This window comes from Primulina huaijiensis, chromosome 18, assembly GCF_012295235.1.
Source record: "Primulina huaijiensis isolate GDHJ02 chromosome 18, ASM1229523v2, whole genome shotgun sequence".
Classification (NCBI taxonomy): Eukaryota; Viridiplantae; Streptophyta; class Magnoliopsida; order Lamiales; family Gesneriaceae; genus Primulina; species Primulina huaijiensis.
Window position 1 is genome coordinate 8019881 of NC_133323.1, and position 20439 is coordinate 8040319.

The 20439-nt window shown below is 34.1% G+C and overlaps 2 protein-coding genes across 2 annotated transcripts; one reads left to right on the plus strand and one right to left on the minus strand.

Moving 5' to 3' along the window:
• The first annotated feature begins 9777 nt into the window (after positions 1-9777).
• Positions 9778-13552, plus strand: LOC140964478 (uncharacterized). Its single transcript, XM_073424306.1, has 4 exons — positions 9778-10614; positions 11785-11981; positions 12795-12869; positions 13010-13552. The coding sequence occupies exons 1-4, from the start codon at positions 9945-9947 to the stop codon at positions 13382-13384; spliced, it is 1317 nt and encodes a 438-aa protein (XP_073280407.1). The 5' UTR covers positions 9778-9944; the 3' UTR covers positions 13385-13552.
• Positions 13553-14659: 1107 nt separating this feature from the next.
• LOC140963767 (uncharacterized) lies at positions 14660-18830 on the minus strand. The gene is made up of 2 exons (XM_073423156.1): positions 18169-18830; positions 14660-15128 (listed from the first exon to the last, which is right to left on the minus strand). Exons 1-2 carry the CDS (start codon positions 18681-18683, stop codon positions 14681-14683), a joined length of 963 nt encoding a protein of 320 aa, XP_073279257.1. The 5' UTR covers positions 18684-18830; the 3' UTR covers positions 14660-14680.
• Positions 18831-20439: the final 1609 nt, after the last annotated feature.

Genomic DNA, 20439 nt, shown 5'->3' on the forward strand with positions numbered 1-20439 from the left:
TGTCACTTTTTCTTACATTCTCCCACTTGACACATATATCTCATTTACCATAGGAGAAAACAAAATACATGAATCATGGTGATAGGTCAGCTTAAAACAATTATTATCTTCCATGTATTACAATGTATTATATCTCTCAAATAACTTAATGAATAAACCCTATATTTATTCGAGGTCCAAATTTATTGATATTTCTCGAATTAATGAATGTGTGCACAAAAAATATGAGAAAATATCACATCATAGTTTCATTAATTTGTTATTACAACAAAATTACATAAAAGAACCAAGTCTCATTCTTTCTGTATGATCCTTAAATTTCATTGGTGGCATGCCTTTAGTCAAAGGATATGCAATCATCAATTCAGTGCTAATGTGCTCGATAAGTAACTTCTTATCTTTAACACGTTCTCGTATGGCTAAATACTTAATGTTGGTATGCTTGCTTCGACTACCACTTTTTTTATTTTTAGCCATAAAAACAGCAGCTGAATTGTCACAATACTTCCAAATTCTCAGTTCATCTGAAGATAAACATATATTCTTTGGTCCCTTGAAGGTACCTCATTACTTTCTTTGCAGCTTTCCAATGGTCTAAACCTGGATTACTCTGATATCTTCCCAACAATAAATGCAATGTCAGGTCTAGTGCAAACCTGAGCATACATCAAGCTTCCGACACCAGAAGCATAAGGAATGTTTTTCATTTGTTCCCGCTCTAGATCATTCTTTGGGCATTGGCTTAAATTGAATTTATCGCCTTTCACATCGGGAGCTATACTTGGTGAACAATCTTTCATCCGATATCTCTCTAAAACTTTGTTGATATAGGTAGGGGTGTACATCGGTCGGTTCGGTTCGGTTTTCAGTTTTTTATTTCGGTTTTTTCGGTTTTCGATTTTACAAATATATAATCTGATATCCGAACCATTTTTTTCGGTTCGGTTTTCTACCGAAATGGTTCGATTATTTCGGTCGGTTATTTCGATTTTGATACAATTATTTAAATTAATAAGATAAATATATTATAAAATATAATATGTTATCTTTTTACATGATTTCTTAGTAAAACATTTAAATATAAAAACTAAATGAATTACATGAACAACAATCAACTAAATATTACTCAAAATAATTCATCATTCAATGATATCATCTATAAAAATATATAATAAAAATAAAATTATTAATTTAATGAAATTTTGGTTTTTTCGGTCGATTCGGTTTTGACATTTATAATCTGAAATCGAACCAAATAAATTTCGATTTTAACATTTATATCCGAATTATAAAATTCGATTTTCGGTTCGATCCAGTGTTCGGTTTTTTTGGTTTGGATTTTCGGTTTTTTCGATTTTATTCGAAGTTTGAACACCCCTAGATATAGGTTTCTTGAGACAGACCTAGAATACCTCGAATTCTGTCTCTATGTATCTTAATGCCAATGACATAAGATGCATCGCCTATATCCTTCATATCAAAGTTTTTAGAGAAGAATTGTTTCACCTCATATAACAGACCCTTATCATTGATTGCAAGTAATATATAATCCACATATAGAATAAGGAAACAAATCTTGCTCCCACTGACCTTCTGATATATACATTGATCCATGATGTTCTCTACGAATCCAAATGAAGAGATAACATAATAAATTTCAAATACCATTTACGGAAAGTTTGTTTCAATCCATATAAAGATTTCTTTAGCTTACAAACCAATTGCTCATCATTACTAGAGAAGAATCATTCAGGTTGTTTCATATAAACCTCTTCTTCTAATTCTCCATTGAGAAAAGCTGTTTTTACATCCATTTGTTGTAAATCTAAGTCAAAATGTGCAACTAATGCTAGAATGATACGGAGAGAATATTTCTTAGATGCAGGAGAAAAGTCTCCTTATAATCGATTCATTCCTTCTGAGTGAATCATTTAGCAACGAGTCTTGCTTTATACCTTTCAATATTGCCTAATGAATCTTTCTTTGTTTTGAAGATATATTTACATCCAATGACTTTTACACCATCAGACAACTGAACAAGATCCCAGACTCCATTAACTGCCATAGAGTTCATCTATTCTTTCATAGCATTAAACCATAGTTTTGACTCATTACAACTCATGGCTTGTGAAAACGTTTCAGGATCATTTTCGGCTCCGATGTTAAAGTCCGATTCCTGTAAATACACAACATAATAACTAGATATTGTTGATCTTCTTATTCTAGTAGATCTCCTAATGTTGTTTGGTTGATCAACAATTTCTTGTTGTTCTTCATTAACAACTTGATCTATTGGATTTTCATAAGCGATTTGTGGAACTTCAGTAATCGGTTGTCTAACACCCATTTGGTCTTAAGTGTGTGAATAACGACCAATCTATCATTTGAATAAGAGGGTTGTGAATCAATGTGATCTTTCTCAAGAAATATGTCATTTGAATGATCACTCCCACTAATCAAATTATTCTCAAAAAATTTTGCATTTCTTGATTCCACAATTCTAGTGTTGTGAGATGGACAATAGAATCTGTAACATTTGGATTTTTCGGCATACCCAATGAAATATCCAATTATAGTTCTTGGGTCCAGTTTCTTTTCATGTGGATTGTAAACTCTTATTTCATAAGGACAGACCCAAACGCGTATATGTTGCAAACTCGGTTTTCAATCTTTTAATAACTCAAATGACGTCTTTGGGACAGCCTTAGTTGGAACTCGGTTTAATATATACAAAGCTGTCTTAAGAGCTTCAGTCCACAAGGATTTAGGAAGTTTAGAGCTACTAAACATGCTCCTCACAATGTCCAATAATGTTCGGTTTCTCCTCTCAGCTACGCTATTTTGGTCCGGAGAACCAAGCATAGTATATTGGCAAAAACATGTTCTTGGAGAAACTTCGCAAACGGACCAGGTGCTTGTCCATTCTCAGTGTATCTACCGTAATATTCTCCACCTCTATATGTTCTCACGATCTTAATTTGTTTATCACATTGCTTCTCCACTTCTGCCTTAAAAACTTTAAAGGCTTCAAGTGTTTCGTTTTTATTATGAAGCATGTAGATATACATGTATCGTGAATAATCATCAATGAAGGAGATGAAGTATTTCGGACTCTGCATGTCCATATCTGGACAACAAATATCTGAATGTATGATTTCTAATATTTCTCCACTCCTCTTGGCACTCTTTTTAGACTTATTGGTTTGCTTTCCCTTAATACAGTCCACACAAGTCTCAAAATCAGTAAAATCTAAAGTACAGAGTACTCCATCATTTACTAATATTTTAATTCTCTCTATGAAGATGTGTCCCAATTTCTTGTACCACAATATATAGGAATATTCATTTATAACACCTCTTTTAATATCTCATTGAATATTCATAGTGGTGTTATTATTTTGTAAAGAAATAGAGAAAAGACCATCAACCATTGTACCATTTCCAATAAGATTTGATTTATAAAACAAATTTATTGATTTATCCAAAAACTGAAATGAATAACCAAGGGGTACAAGTTTTGAAACTGAAATTAAATTCCTAGAACAACTAGGAACATAAAATGTCTTTTTCAATTTTAAAATAAAACCACTATCCAATATAAGGCAGCAAATCCTAATAGCCTCCACGTGCGAAGACATCTTGTTTCCTGAATAGATGCTCCGTTCATTTTCTATTGGCTTCCTTAGGTTTTGCATACCCTGCAAGATATTTATAACATGGATTGTAGAACCAAAATCAATCCACCATGTGTTATAAATCATATCAACCATATTAGATTCATAACAGACAAATGAAGTATGAATACCTTTTTTTTCAAGCCAGTCCTTAAATTTATTGCAATCCTTCTTCACGTGTCCCGTCTTTTTACAGAAAAAATACTTGGATTCTTTCTTGATGTCAGGTTGAGATGGAATTATTCCTTTCCCTTTTCCCTTGACTTTGGCTTGCTTCTTATAGTTTTCTTGTGTAGTCATAAATACATTATCACTCGTTTCCATTAACAATCTTCCTTCCTCTTGAACACACATAGTCATTAATTCATTGATTGAAAATTTATCCTTATGTGTGTTGTAGGAAATTTTGAAGGGTCCATATTGTTGTGGAAGAGTGCATAAAATGTAGTGCACAAGAAAAGTTTCAGACATTTCCACTTCTAGTATCTTTAGTCGAGCCGCTATGTCCTGCATTTTCATTATGTGCTCTCGCACACCTCTCACACTAGTGAGCCTTAATGAAGAGAATTCCATAATTAGGGTGCTGGCAAGTGCCTTATCTTAAAACTGAAACTGTTCATCAATAACTTTCAGTAATTCTTTAACATAATTATGCTGGTCGACAGAACCACGCATACCAACAGAGATTTTCGTCTTTATGAACATTACGCAAAGTCGATTAGATCGCTCCCATTTTTCATAAAGATCAACATCATCCGGAATGCTGTTTTCAGTAATAGCAGATGGTTCGTCTTTCCGTATAGCATAATCAATATCCATCCACTTCAATTGAAGAAGAATTCTTTCTTTCCATATTTTATAATTATCGCCCTTCAGTTCGGGAATGTCACATTTCATATCTGAAAAACTCGCAAGTTGCATAACTGCACAAAATATCATATGCATAAAATTTTTGAGACAATATCATGTTTTACCAATGCAATTCATGTTTTAAAAATCTAGTGACATAAAATTTGTGTTGGGTGCAATAATTGTCCTTGCTTGGTAGAGCGATCGAACCGTGGTGCTTGTGCTGCTGTGCGGTTTAAAATATTTGAGTTGCACCATTACCACCAGCTATAGCTCTTGGTAAAGCGGTAAGAGCTCGGTCCTACAATTGGTATCAGAGCTAAGGTCACGGGTTCGATTCCCATTGATTGCAAGGAGTGCAATTATTGGGAGGGAGATTGTTGGGTGCAGTAATTGTCCTTACTTGGTAGAGTGATCGAACCGTGATGCTTATGCTGCTGTGCGGTTTAAAAGATTTGAGTTGCACCATTACCACCAACTATAGCTCTTGGTAAAGCGGTAAGCGCTCGGTCCTACAATTTGTATGTGGGCTAAAATTTTAATTCAATAAGATTTTTCTGTAACTTTATTATAAAACTATGAAAATATATTTTTCTTAACTCATGCGTGTAAATTAAGAAAAATATAATTTGATATTTTAACCTAATTAGTTATATAAATATAATAAAAATCCATGTGGGGTAAAATTTATTATGTTTATATAATTAATTACAATTGATGTCCATTATGTGATCCAAATCCACTTAATGCATAGTTTTCCATAATTAAGGATGTTGTGGCTATTCCTCAATTATTTAAAATTATGCAGTTCATCATACAAAATTTTGGCCTTACTTTAATACTTTATATAATAATTATTTAGTAACATAATCAACATTTTCCAAGAGTGCTCCCAGGAAAGATAGGTAGTGCTAAGGCCCTTTAAATACCTAACTCCTAGTCAGAGCAATATTCCTCAGGGAGATCAGTGGCAAGTCAAGGCAATTTAAACCGATCTATGAAGAACTCCCACAAATCATGTTTTTTCATATCACCTTATAATTATTATTCACTTTAATTATCCACATTTATGTGAATCTTTATAAGCAAAATTTTTTTAATTAAATAACTTTATATTCACATTTTTACTTAATATGAACAAATACTTCCCCATCAGTTTTTCTCTTCAATTAGAGTAGTGATAAAGTAAGGATCACATTTACATAAAAATGTGGACTTCTCATCAGTTTTTCTCTTTTATCAGAGTAGTGATAAAGTGATGATTATTTGTTCATTTGTGAACATCTGAAATATTTTATAATATTATATTCACATCTTACTTGATATTTTTATTTCAAATTATAAAAAACTTAATATAATTTAATATGAACACAATGTGAATATTGGTGTACCAATTATTTTTCAATATTATTTACATTTTAAATTTCAAGAATAAATGCAAACATAATATTAAATTTGTATGTACACATCAAAAACTTGTCCATAATATTTGACATTATATCTAACATGCAAAAATAATTTCTAAACATGTATTAAAAATTACGTCGAACTTGAAATTATTTTAATGTGTACAAATTATTTAACCAAATGCTATATGTATAGTGAATCATACATATAACTTAATAACACATTAATCATTATTTATTTATTTATTATTTTATTTATTATTTAAAAAATAAAAAATAAATAAATAAAATTAGTACTTATTGCAAATAAATGAAAATAATATTGAATTTGTATGTACACATCAAATATTTATCCATAATTTTTGATATTATATCTAACATGCAAAAATAATTTCTAAAGATGTATTTGAAAATTACATCGATTTTGGAATTATTTTAATGTGTACAAATTATTTAACCAAATGCTAAATGTATACTAAATTATACATATAACTTAATTACACATTAATTAATTAATTAATTTATTATTATTATTAAAAATAATAAAATAAATAAATTTTTTATTATCGACAATTGCAAGCAATTGTCAAATTGTGTGGGTCCCATATTTTTAAAATAAAATAAAATAAAATAAAAAATTTGAATTGATTGTCGACAATTCTTTGCTGGTATTCAATGAGGTATGTCTTCATAATTGCATGATTTTTTTTCATTTAGCTTACGAATTCAGTTGCCTACAATCACAAATTGCAAACTTTCTTCTTCTTCTTCTTCTTTATTCTTTCGTTCAAAATAAAATTTTCAGAAACTTTCGTAATGAAAATTTATGTTCTCAAATTTTATTTTTTGAAAAATCAGAAACCGAATATTATCATCTTCAAGACTTCAAAGAAGAACTTCAAGGTGCAATCGAGAACAAATTTCTCCGAAGAAATTTTTCAGCTAATTTTTTTTTTAATTTATGATATCCAAAATTCCATTTTTACGTAAACTTTCAGAAATCAATTTCTTAAAGTTTATGATATCCGATCTTCAGCTTCTTAAACAAATTTCAGAAAGAAATTTTTCAAAATTTCATGATATCGGATTTTCAAAAAATGAAAACAAAATTTTAAGACAGATGTATCACGACTCTGATACCAAATGTCATAATTTTTCTAAAAATCATGTTTCTGCACGTATATAAACATGATAATCAATATGCGAAAATAAATCGAGTGTTACCTCCAGCCATTGAAAAATTTGAAACTTTTCTGATTTTCCTCTGATTGAAGCTTTTTAAGCACTCCACGCTCTCTATAGATGGTGTATAATTTTCTTTTCTGAGGTGTGTGCTTAGAGACCTCAATCACCGCTATTTATAGGCATTTCTCATACCATAAAAGAAGAATCGTGTACCCATCTTTTGTCTACTGTTTGAGTATATACTGATCAGGCAAGTGGAACACTTGGTTGATATGAAAAAATACTAACATATGCCTGCACGGAATACCCTCAGATTGAAATTTCATACAACTACATGATATATCGTCTTTTTGTATGTCATGCGTAAGCAACCTAGGTTTGGAAGAAGAAGATCCTTGAAAATTCATGACATTGTAAACCCAAACTCAATTGTCATAGATGCTTGTTGCACATAATAACCATGACTCTGACTAATTTAATTTTGAAACTCCAACCAATTGTTTTCCATGTACACATTCACCATTTGCAATTCCATTGGCCAAATAGATTTTAGCTTTGTCTGCTCGTTCATATCAGTATATTCCGCAACTAACTCATTGTGTCGTTGGTGTCAAAGTGTCTTATTGAAACGAATTATAAAATCCATCAATGAATTCTTACTAGAGACGTACCTCTTGAAAAAGGCATGTGAACTTTCAGATATCTGACTACTTGACATCCCTGCAGAAAATACATGGTTGAAATAAGCCGACACCCACTTATGTCGCAACTCATACATCAATGACAGCCAATAATTTTGTACCAAGTTAGCACAATTCATAACATCTTCCCATGATCTCTCAAATTAAATAGATGTTGTACAATGTACAATGACGTTCTTTATGCTTTGATAGTTGTCACGGAAAGTCCCCGGGTTCAATTTATCTGGGAATTTGTTTAGAATGTGCAACAAGCAATATCGATGTATTGTTTTAAGGAAAACTTGAGCTATGGCTTTCGTCATAGCAGGATCCTAGTCAGTAATGATCAAGTTTGGTGCACCTTTAGACATGACTTCTAGAAACTTATTAAGCAACCGAACAAAAGAATCAGTTTTCTCATCACTCAAAAATCCACTACAAAAAACAATGGTATGATGATAATGATTAACTCCTACAAATGGTGCGAAAATCATGCTATATTTGTTTGTGTTGTACGTTGTATCAAACACCACTACATCACCAAATATATTATACGCCCTCCTTGATGCAAGATATGCCCAAAAACATCGACTAAGTCTATTTTCTGAATCAATCTTGTAATCAAAGAAGAAAGTTGAACTTTTGTCTTTCTCAGACTCAAAGAAATCAATCAATGTTTCGGCATCGATACCCTTATTCTCATCCCTAAGAGTTTTCTCAGAGTTTCTCATATCTCTTTCTGTGCAACCTACATGTTCAGGCCCTTCAGAATCTATTTCAAACAATCGCATTTGTTGACAAGTGGGTACATTTGCTTATGCAAACTGTTGACTCGGTGCTTTTTTTATGCAGAAACAATACGATGTGAGCGTAACAAACGCACCTTTGAAGGAGTTGACAGTTGATGATTATGACTTTCTATGAAGGTACTAACAACCCAACCAAGACCAGTTTGTTCCTTCACAACTGAAATCTTTGACTTACATCCAGTTCTAATCTAACCACGAGCTATAAGTTTTTGTGTGTTGTGCTAACGCCTCTCAGGAAATATCTTTATAAAGAGAGTAGCCACGAAGGCATTGATAGATTCCGGGGCCACACACTCTTTTATCTCGAAGACGTTCGTTAATCATTTGGATGTCAAGTCAATTGGACTCGATGTGAACTATTCAGTGACAGTCCCATCAGGAGTCTTTCCTTTATTGGTTCATCACTTTTTGCTTGTTTACTCCATCTGATTTCATCTGTATGTCCTTCTTTAAAGCATATAAATTTTTTCCAGATAACTTCGTTTGTTTTCTTAATTTTTTTGCTATTACTCATTCTTGCACTAAAACCGGATTCTCGTGCATATTGTTTATAGAACGAAAATGTGTCCTCTAAAGATTCGAATTTCATCCCTATTTTTGGCTTCTGATTGTCTCTAACTTGGGGAATGTATGATTGTTCATCGCCGCTGTTTCCTTCCATTTCTATAAAATATGAAGACAATTAAAATAGATACATACACTACTTATTGCACAAAGGCACAAACAAATAATTGAATTGAGTTACCCTTTGCAATAGACATAGGGCTGGTTCAGCACAGTATACTGATTTTTTTAAAAAAACCGTGTACCGTACCGAAAATTTCAGTACCGGAAAAACAGATACCGATATTGTGCCGAAATTTCGGTATGATATATAATTCATACTGTTCTTACCAATATATTCGGTATACCGATTTTTGGCTACTGTATCGATAAATACCGTCTATATTGAAATTAGCTTGGGTCGACCCATATGTTGGGTAGACCAACCAGTGTGTGCTCTATTTGCTAATGAGTTGATTATATTTCTTGTAAAACGTGAAAATTAAATATTTATGTAAAAATAAAAATCTTGTGCTCTAATTACAATTAATGTCTTTATTTTATTTTTTATAAAACATAAAAATTAAATATTTATTTACAAAAATATTTGGCCGGCCTACAATAATCACACTGATAAATCCCGATAAACCGCTCTCCCCTCTCTCTCTCTCTCTCCACTCTAAACCCCTCAGCCGCCGCTTCTGCCTCCCCAAACCCCCGCTTCAGCCTCCTGATTCAGCCGTTCCGGCGGAAGGAACCCTAGATTATCTCCTATTTCCCCCTCAATTTGAACTCGAAATGGCGGCAGTGACGGCATCCTCCTTGGCCGACTCAACCAACGATGGTCCGGTTCTTAATGTTATCAACAAACGCCTCAGAGCCATGCGAAAGAAGTTGAACCGCATAGCACAGATGGAGGAATCTGTGTCTCAGGGAAAAATCCTAAACAAGGAGCAAGACGAGACCCTGAGGTCCAAACCCTCCGTTCTGGCGGGGATTGACGAGCTTGAGAAGCTTCGTCAACCTCTTTTGGAAGCGCTTGGTCAAGAAATTTCTATGGCCTTGGAGAAGGAGCAAAGTCTGGGGACTGAAGATAGTCGCGAGGAAGAAGTTCTGGAGCCCGATGTGAAGGAAGGGAACGGGGGCGTTTCGGATCTACTCAGATTGCTCTATTTTGGGAGTGTTTTCGATGTTCAGACGCTGATGAGGGCGCACGACAACATGATTACAAGGTCTCATGAGAGGAGCTCCTGCTTGACGTATGATTATGTGACAGATGATGATGCCTCCGGTGTACCCCTCAAAGAATGGGATTTGGATTTGATTTCGATGCTCGGAAGTTCGCTGATTTCACGGCCGTTTAACTCAAATTTGCCGCACAAGAACGCACTGGAAAAATGTGTCGAGCATGCTAAGCTCTGGCTTGCGAATTCGGAACAGCGCATTGAACCCAATGTGGATATCACTTGTATGGACACTACACTAATTTTCTTTTATCATATTTGTTTCCTTCTATCTGCAATCCGTATCTATGTCATTGTACGTGTGTGTAGCTTTCTTTCTTTTCTTTTGATACTTGTGTGGTTGAAAATTTAAAAGTTCATATGTGGTGGATATGCTTGTTCTCAAAAGTAGAAGAGCTCTGGCTTGCAGGCTGCTTGGAGTCTGCCGAATCCCCCTCGTTTTTTATGAAGTCTTTCCTGCATAGAGAGGAGATGCAGTCTTTGTTAATGGTTATACTGCATGGAATGTGGATGCATGGTTCTGTTATTTGTTTAGTATGATTCTGGTCAAGGGTTGTGGTAGAATAGTGTGAGGGGTCGCTGGAATCCCCTCAATTCCGGGGCTTGATGATTTTTTTCCATAAATTTTAGAACATTTGGAAATTATAGCCAAATTCTTTATTGTTGATCCCCTGAAAATGTTCACTTGAGTCCCCATAAAGCTAGGTGCCCTTTTTTGTGCCTTTTGTGCAATTGATAAGATGTATGTCTTATCATTCAATTGTACATTCTACATTTGTTAATTTACTTCATTTCTTATGTTTATAGATAAATGTGTCCTAGGAATAATGTTTATTATGCTTGCAAGTCACTCGTTTGTCTGGTCTGAGACATTTTAGGAACAGAACTCTCGTGTGTTTGAGTACAAATGCTTTTATTGTGCTCCTTCATTGGTTTCTTTGATAATAATAACTCGCATGTTGTATTTGTTATTTTCCCATGATGCTTGAGGGGGTGTGTTTTCTGGAACTTTTAAAGTTGAAGATTTCTTTTGGGAAATAGAATTCCTTTTTTTGTGAAGCCTAGGAAGATCCAGTATTCTGAAATCTCGATAAGCATTAAGTGTGCATGCCTACAGTGAATCTACTTGCATATGGTTGATTACTTCTGTAGCATCTTGTACCCATATCGTGTCTTCCAAGGTGCTATTTTGTGATTTTTTATGATGAAGAAAGGAGTTGGGGTTAACATGTCCACAGTTGTCAGATGCCCCCCAACCCCGGCGCATGTGATCTCAGTTTGTTGGTGATACTTGAAAGGTCTTATTTTTTTAGCATAGTAAATGCCTTGGCATCAAGTATTGACTTAGTCGTATCATTTTCCTTTGAATTTTCTCAACTATGGTTGTCGTTTAGATGCTGGCTTGAGGGAGAAGCTGGATAAAATTATGGCTTCGGAATACTTTACAACTACTCCAGCTATCAAGGCTACTGTTGACGTGGCTGCTGCTGCTGACAATTATATATCTTTTCAGATCCCAGTTCATGGGTCAGTGGTTCCTGTCAGTGTGACTTCCCCCGTGGATGGCTCGGCTTCGGAGTATCAGCTACAGGTAATTTAGATTTAGTTGCATTTGGTTCCTGCTGTTTCGATTTGGTTGGGTTTTGCATGAATTATGCTTGATAAACAATAGGTTTTAATGGATTGTCTTCGAAGTGTGTTTAAACGAACTGTGTTCTGTTATTATAATTGATGCACCACTTTCTAATGACACTTCATTTTTTCGAACCATGATACCTGATCTTCATGTAGCTTTGTGACATAGATCAATTTTTCTGGCTGTTCATACCAGTTCTTGTAGACTTTGCTTCTGAAAGCTTAAATTTTTAGGATTCTTAATAATTGTCAGTTTTATCTGCATTCTGGATATCATGATTAAGTTTTAAGTTCCTTTCTCTACTGTCTTTTTTCCACATCAGTAGACTCTCCAATCAAATATTGATATTGTCATTATTGTGCATACATTCTAAACTGATCAAAAGTGAAAGTGCGATGGAAATAGCTTATTTTGTCTTCCAGTAGATCATGCTGACAAACCTATGCAAAACTGTGATGACTTCAAAACATTATAGGACCTAGAATAGAATCTTCGACACAAATTACTCCTGAGCAATCGGCTTTATATATTCCTACAGTATACACTAGGATTTGTAATTTACTAAAACCCATGTTCAAAAGCACGAAATGGTCATATGATTTGCATTGCCAGACTGCCAGTTGCTAGTTCTATGTGTACCTTAATCATATGATTTGCATTGCCAGTTGCTAGTTCTATGTGAACCTTAATGATTGTGTCTTATATTATTTGGACGTCACTTCACCTGTTCCTTTATTTGTTGTCCTTTGGTATTCTTGTCTCTTCCAGGAAGAGGACTCGTCAAATTCCCATAGCCATGAAATCTACAATGATATAACTGAACCAGTTGAAGAATTTCATCAGGTAGTTTGTTTTTCTCTTGTTAGAAGATTGGAATCACGTGGAGGAAGTCAAAATCCTCCTCTCCCAATAATTTTTGTGAATTCCTTAATGTTATTGTAATAACAATAATAATTCAACTAGAATATTTATCTTGCTTTTAGGGAGGACCAGAGCTTGAAAATGCACCTGAAGTTCAGGTTCAAACAGATGAGGTAATACCAGAAACAGAAGTGGATCAAGACCCTAGTGATCTGGATTTGAACGAGCAGCAGCATGTTACTCACAGGGCTTACAGGAACAATAGAGGTGGTCGCGGCGGCGGGCGCAGAGGGTACACTAATGGTGGTCGTGGTGGACGAGGCAATGGGAGGGGAAGCTATCAGAATGGACGATGCCAATTTTATGATCAACCAGGCAGTTATTACCCGAGGAACCACTACAATCATAGAGGTCGAGGGGGCAGGGGAATGGGCAACAATAACTACAATTACCATGCTTCTGCAGGTCATGCCGGGCACATCCCAGCAGCGTCTTGAGCCTATGTAATGGTTAGTGATGTGGTTTCTTGGCCTTTTGGGTGTTTTTCCTTCTGAGGTCATTTTCTTTATGATTGGATGGTATGAAAGCGGTGTTCTTTGTAGAACTCTTGGCACTTTTGTCATGGCCCAATGAATGGAAAGGATAAATATTTATCTTTCTGTTTAGCATTGTTTGGTTCAGTAGATGGAACGATGAGTGATTATTTATTGAACTTTTATAGAGTAAAAAATTAAATTAAATTTTTAGCAAAACACACACGTAATGCAATCCTCGCCCTCTTCACGAAGATATGAGACAAACCTTTATCATCACATCGATTCGCCTACAAGATTGAGTTTATGCCATATCGTACCAACTACCAAACAAGATATTGATGCTTGTTTTATACAAAAGGTTTCTTTTAAAGTTGGTCCGATTCGGTCTTCGAATAGACTCCACACTTTGAATGGCTAAAATTTAGACTGACTTTGAACTTTTGGGCATCGAATATATGTGATTCTAAAGTGATATTTGGAGTCATGAAAAACTACATCTCTCGTCTCCCGTATTTTGATTTACCCGCATTTTAAAATAGGTTGGACCACAAAAATATTGCCATATTTACCTTCTAGTTTCAAAATTACTATCACTTAGATATTCTGTTCAAGTTTGATGGTCTTTTTAGGAAACCACTGCATCACCAACCAAGTAGGGTCAGATATTTACATGTTACTCACAAAAGTTGCACTTTTAGATTAAAATGTTAAATGATTCTTTAGCTAAAGCTATAAGTGAATACTTTAAAGACACTGTAAGCCAATGTCAACTTTTATATTTATAAAGAGAGGGAATGAAGTTTTGAAAAAGCTTTATTTTATGGCAGTGCCAAATTTGGTTCAGTGAGACCAACCCGCTCCTCTCGTGTCCATTTCATCCCTCCTGAAAAAAGATGAAGCAACTCACACAAGCAAGCTGGTTGTTCTATTGAAATTCTTGGATCTTGAATACAAATGCGTTTTCGCAAATGTCGCGAATTCAAGTAAAGTTGGTATAAAGTAATCGTCTAAGATCCACATTGATTAAGGAGAAGTTGCTGAATTTACATGTTTTCACAACAATCACAAAAAAGTTGTCACCCAGTTGAATTAGCAGCTAAGTTCAGGTCAAAACAATTTTAAATAGTAAAATAAACAACTCAATCTACTTCTACTATGAACAATAAAGAATCTAGTCTGAAAACGTTAAGTATATACACCTAGTTCGACTTCGTTGACTGGAGATTATGATAAGTTACCTTCCAACTGAATCGAGCATTATTCAGCAGTCCTGCCTAACACCCTCCTTAGATCTGATTTTTGGTCCGAACTAAGCCTTGATGGGAACTTGACATCAAATTTGATCCTTAAATTTCCATTCTTAGCAGGTTCTTTAGATATGGGCATTCCTTCATTTTGGATCACAATTTCTTTGCCTGGTTTGATGATATCTGATACTGAAACAGCCAAATCTCGTCCATCTAAAGTTGTTAAGTTGAGAGTGTTGCCTGTTAGAGCATCGAGTAGGGAGATTTTCTTATTGACAAGTAGATCATTGCCATCCCTTTTAAAGATAGAATGCAGCTTTTCGTCTATTACAAAGATGAGGTCTCCAGGGGTGTGACCCGGTTCGTGGTTCCCTTTCTCGGGAAAAGTTATCTTTGTACCCTTCTTCCAACCAGGTTTAATATGAATAGTCAATACTTCTTCAATTGTGCTAGGCTTTCTGCAGTTATGACTCCACATTAGTAATAACCAAAGAAATTCAATAGCAGGATGAGGAAAAAGAGCTTTGATAATTTTGATCTAATCAAGAAGCACTCAAATCTTAACATTTGTTAGGTTGTTGAATGCATTCTTTACATTTCATTTAAAATATATCACTTTTAATTATGTTTAGAAACATGCCTCACAAATCGAGTCATCAAGCATGAGGTATCTAGTAAGTAGTCATGTGAAATAACAGAAAATGAAGTTCAGAACTAACAAAAAGAAATGAAATCTGCTAAAATCATGAAGTTAAAGGCGATTTTTCTTGTTCAAATAGTTAATTCACTTTGACCAACCAGAATAGATGACCAACTTCACGAAAGATAGAACCACACAATCTAAATAACTCACAGAGGGTCTGTGATAAGATAATGTAACAAATCCACCTCGCATCTTGGTTACACAAGAGAGCACTGTGCCATAGCTTGTGTCACATCGCAAAGACTCAGCCTCACTAACCATTTTGCCCGACAAATATGATTGGACATATCCATAATTAACTCTATTTGACAAAGCACAATGCTAAAACATATAGTAAAGATTTTACACAAAATTGCAGGCTAGAGGTCTCTTCTGTTTCAGCGCAACAAAGTAGACACAATTAAACAGTGATACATCTGCATCACCCCTAAATACAACTGCGAATTCGATTACATCAATTAGTCTCTGGATTGTTATGTTAGAGTAGGTGTCCAGCGAGTCAACTTGTGGTTTGTACTTTATTGACTCTTATGTAAAAACAATATTTATTTTAATAATATTTTACAATTTTATCCAATTATTATATTTAATTTTTCTATATACCAATGCAAGCTGCATAGATAAAATACTTGAATATGCGATAGGTACCATGAGGTCTGCCTCTCAACATAATATCATGAAACTCATTAGGAAACGTATTGTTTATTCTAAACTGTTTCTTAGTTGATTCAGCCGCATAAAATAAGGATAAAAGTCGCTTGAGCTTGAGATTAGCATCTGTGATATAAAAGTCATGTTTAATTGATAAAGGCATGAAGATGTCCATTCATACAAATGAATGATAATTTGATGATGTATTGAAAAGCTCTTCCTCAAAATTTCTAAGTGGTTATCACTTATTCAATGGAAAAGTCTGCGGTTATGTTTGTACACCATTAGTCATTTGACCAGAGATAACGTAGAGGCTCTATATACTAGCATGCACTTTGATCCGTTTACCGACTCTGTTGAGGGTTATCAGATGGTGAGGTTGGGTGTAATTTTGAAATACGTATGAATCAATACGTTGTAGTCGGAGATTCACCGCTCATCCACGAGTGAAGATATCATATGTTATTTGATGAGTTAATAGTGCAAAGAATCTCTTGCCAGAGTAAGACATGTGCATTGTGGTAAGGGGTTTCTTCAATTGAGCATATCATGTCACTATTATTACTCAAAGATATATCACGTCGTTATCGAATTCATTTGCAACTCTCAATATACCAATGGTTGCAGATTCGATCGGGTTATGTGAGTTGAAGAGACTGTACTATACAATAACTATACTTAATGTTCTTGCAGGCACTATCAATGATACCTAGAGATCATGGGGCGACGCTACTAGACATGTTTATCATGATCCGATGAATACAATCAGACTTTAGTTATGGCGTTCTTGATCAAGAGATTGATAAAAAGAATGAGGCTAATTAGAGTAAGCCCGAATAAGAACAAATAAGTTCTGAATCATATGAAGTTGTGAACACACGGTTAGCTGTATCCCTAAACCATTGAGGTCACACAAGTATTTGATTAGGTGTTCCTGTTGAGATAGTTAAGTTCAAATAGTTGAATTTGGCGACTAAAGTTTGACGAAGATCAAACAGATTGCTTATAAAGGAGTTTATAAGTTGATTCCATGTAATGTAAATTGTGGAATTTAGCTTAACTGGTAGTTGAGTGAGGAGAGTAGAGCTGCATATTTTGGTGAAGGAGTTCACAAAACTGACAGCTGACAAAAATGGATCAGTAAAATATTTTGTCCTTCGAAATTTTCATTTTTCATTATGTGAACGAGATTTGTACCCTCGATACATCAGTACTGTCTGATTATCAATCGTGGTTATAATGAGTTCACAATTATTTATTTAGCAAATTTAGAATATACTAATTAAATAGCATTAGTAATAGTGACTACTAAGTGCAATATACATATACACACATATATACATATATATTTATTTATATTTTAAATTAAATAACTTTTATTTAATTATGCATGATATTTTCAAGAGTAGAAAAATATATACATGAGAGTTTTTTAATAATGAAAAACAGTATCCTGATTAAATGAGAGTTCTGATTAGATCAGGAATAGACTTTTAATATATGTGTAATCAATAATTGAATAACACACATAACTTTTACAGACAATTTTTTGCCCACAAAATTTTTCCCAATCTCACTCTCGCTCAGGAAATCGGCCACCCCTTTCTTGGAAACACAAGGCTGCTCCTCCACAACGCCGCCGTACCGCCACCGGAATTTCATTCGTTTAGATCTCTAGTGCGATCTATACGAGAAATTCAGTTTTGATGGTGAACCTGATTCAGGTGATTGAGGAAGGTGGTTGATTCCGGTAGATCTTTCGTAGAGATTTACAAGAAGGACAACTCCGCTAATTCTGGACTGGTTTGATGTCCATCATTCTTAAACGCAAAGCTAATTCAAATCCGAGCGTCCTATGAATGATTTAAATAATAGGACGCCTAAAATAGATTTGATAGTCAAAACACAACTTTTTAAACTTCTGCAATTCAACATTATATTCATATCCTCTCGACATACTTAAAATCTCAGCAATACAGTTGAAGAATCCTAAAAAATATTTCGCAATCAATTGCAAGGCAAGCATAACATATGTGATCGGTAAGGATTTTACCAATTATGATGAATATCAGTTTATGCTAAATTCTACATTTAAATTGAGGGAAAAATTAACCAAACAAAGCAAGAAACTCAAATGTACCAACCCATTATCATCAAGAACAATTCTTGAAATCTGCATCTTCCTCTTCGAACCCTTGTACAGCTCCTCCAAACTACACGGCAACTTGCTCTCCATCGCCTCCGCCTTCACCAACTTCCCTCCTCCTCTCCCACCACCAGTATCGCCGCCGCCGCCGACACCAGTACTCTTCCCTGTCCCACCATCCAACCCGCCAAAAAACTCCTCAAAAATATCCTCCGCGTCCCTAGGATTAAACATAAACCCCCTTCCTCCTCCCCCGCCGCAATCTTTCGGCGGCGGATACAACCCAGATTTCAGTCCCTCTTCTCCGTGCAAGTCATAGATCTGCCTCTTCTCTGGATCACTCAACACATCGTAAGCCTCAGATATCTGCTTGAACTTCGCCTCCGCTTCCTGGGTGTTCACGAAATTCTTGTCCGGATGCCATTTCATCGCCAATCTCTTGTAAGATTTCTTGATATCCTCTTCACCAGCGTCTCTTGAAACTTTCAGGATGTTATAGTAATCAACGCCCATTTTCGCGAGTAAAGCTTCGAATTATTGAATGTCAGTACATATAATGAATGGATAAGGGTGGAAGCTGAAATGGGTCGGCGGCGAGAGTCGGCGGGTCGTCAACCTCGCGGATGCAGCTGAATGGCGAACAGGCTTTGGAGATACCCTCTTGAAGAAACTTCTGATCCAGCAGTGAACTTTACTATCAAATTTTCAACTTTAAAAAAACCAGTAAACAAAAGTATATAATTTTTATTCATTAAAGTATAGTTTGGTACATGGGATAAGAGAGATTGACGTTTGGTACATTTTTAGAAAGCCCATGATATTTTAGTACCTTTTTAGAATTATCATGGGCCCGTGATAAATAGTTTCATACAAGGATAATGTATCCCTTTTATGACATGTGATAATTTTAACTTAATGATAAAAAACACCACAAATGACTTAATTGCCCTCAATATATAAAAATCTTAAACTCTATCGTTCTCTCATTTTACCGCCTCATCAAATAAATATTTTTATTTATTATATAATATGATAATTATATAAATGAACTCGAGATAATTATATAAATGATTTTTATAAATCTCAATAAAATTATTAGTATCACTCGATTAACCTTAAAAATTCATATTTGATTTGACTCAAAAAATCAAGGGCTCAATTATCATATTATATAATATATAAAATTAGGTAAAAATAAATAAATCATGCAAGCACTGTCGGCGCATGAACAGATAAGAAATATGAACTCGAGCAACAACTTTGAAATTATAAAATTTATTATGATAAGGTTCATTTTGTAATTACAATCTAATATATAAATTTAATCACTCTTATTAAAATCATACCAAATATTAAATATAATATCCTACATCTTATATATCCTTAACGTATCCTTATATTATATATCACACGTTTATCCTATCATGTACACCAAACTATGCCTAAATATTTAATAATCCATGATTAAAAAAAATCAATTGGAATTCATATTTTATTTTATTAAAGGAGTATATAATTTACTTCAAGAAATTGATTGAATTAATTTCTTTTTTATCATGTTTTTTTTAAAAATTTAGTTATAAGATTGAATATCACGAACTAAGAATGATATTCTTTTTACGTGACGTGATCGTTCCAAACATGAAATGTTGATGTCAGATTACCAAGAATGATATTCTTTTTAAGTAGGTGACGGGATTGTTCCAAACATGGAACTTTGATGTCAGATTAGTTGTAAGTAAATTAGTAGAGTGATTTTTTTGGCACGATTTGATGTCTCAAACAAGGACAATATGAGTTAATAAATTTCTCAACCATCCCTTTGGTTTATTTACTGTGAAACCTATTCCAAATAGAAATTTCCATGATCAATGTAATCTCAACATTGGATTTTTTAGTTGGACAATGTATTTATTCAGGTATTTTAACTTCTGATATATTTGATTATACATCCCTCACTCAAACATACTCATAATAGAATTTCAAGAAAACAAAATTCAATTTACTTAACCTGAGACCTATGATCCATCTGGTACAAAAGGAAAGGAAATCATTGAATGTTTCTATAGTCATATTTCATCAAGAATTTGACTCGAATTTTTGAAACAAATTGTGCATTAACTACTTTTTTATTTTAAAAAAAATATATAAAATATACTTTTTTCCTCCAAAATACCTCTCTCCATAACACACTATTTTATTGAAATAATTTTTCAAATGAGCTTAATGCATTTTTGTTACATTTATTTTTGGGAGAGTTTTTTTGATA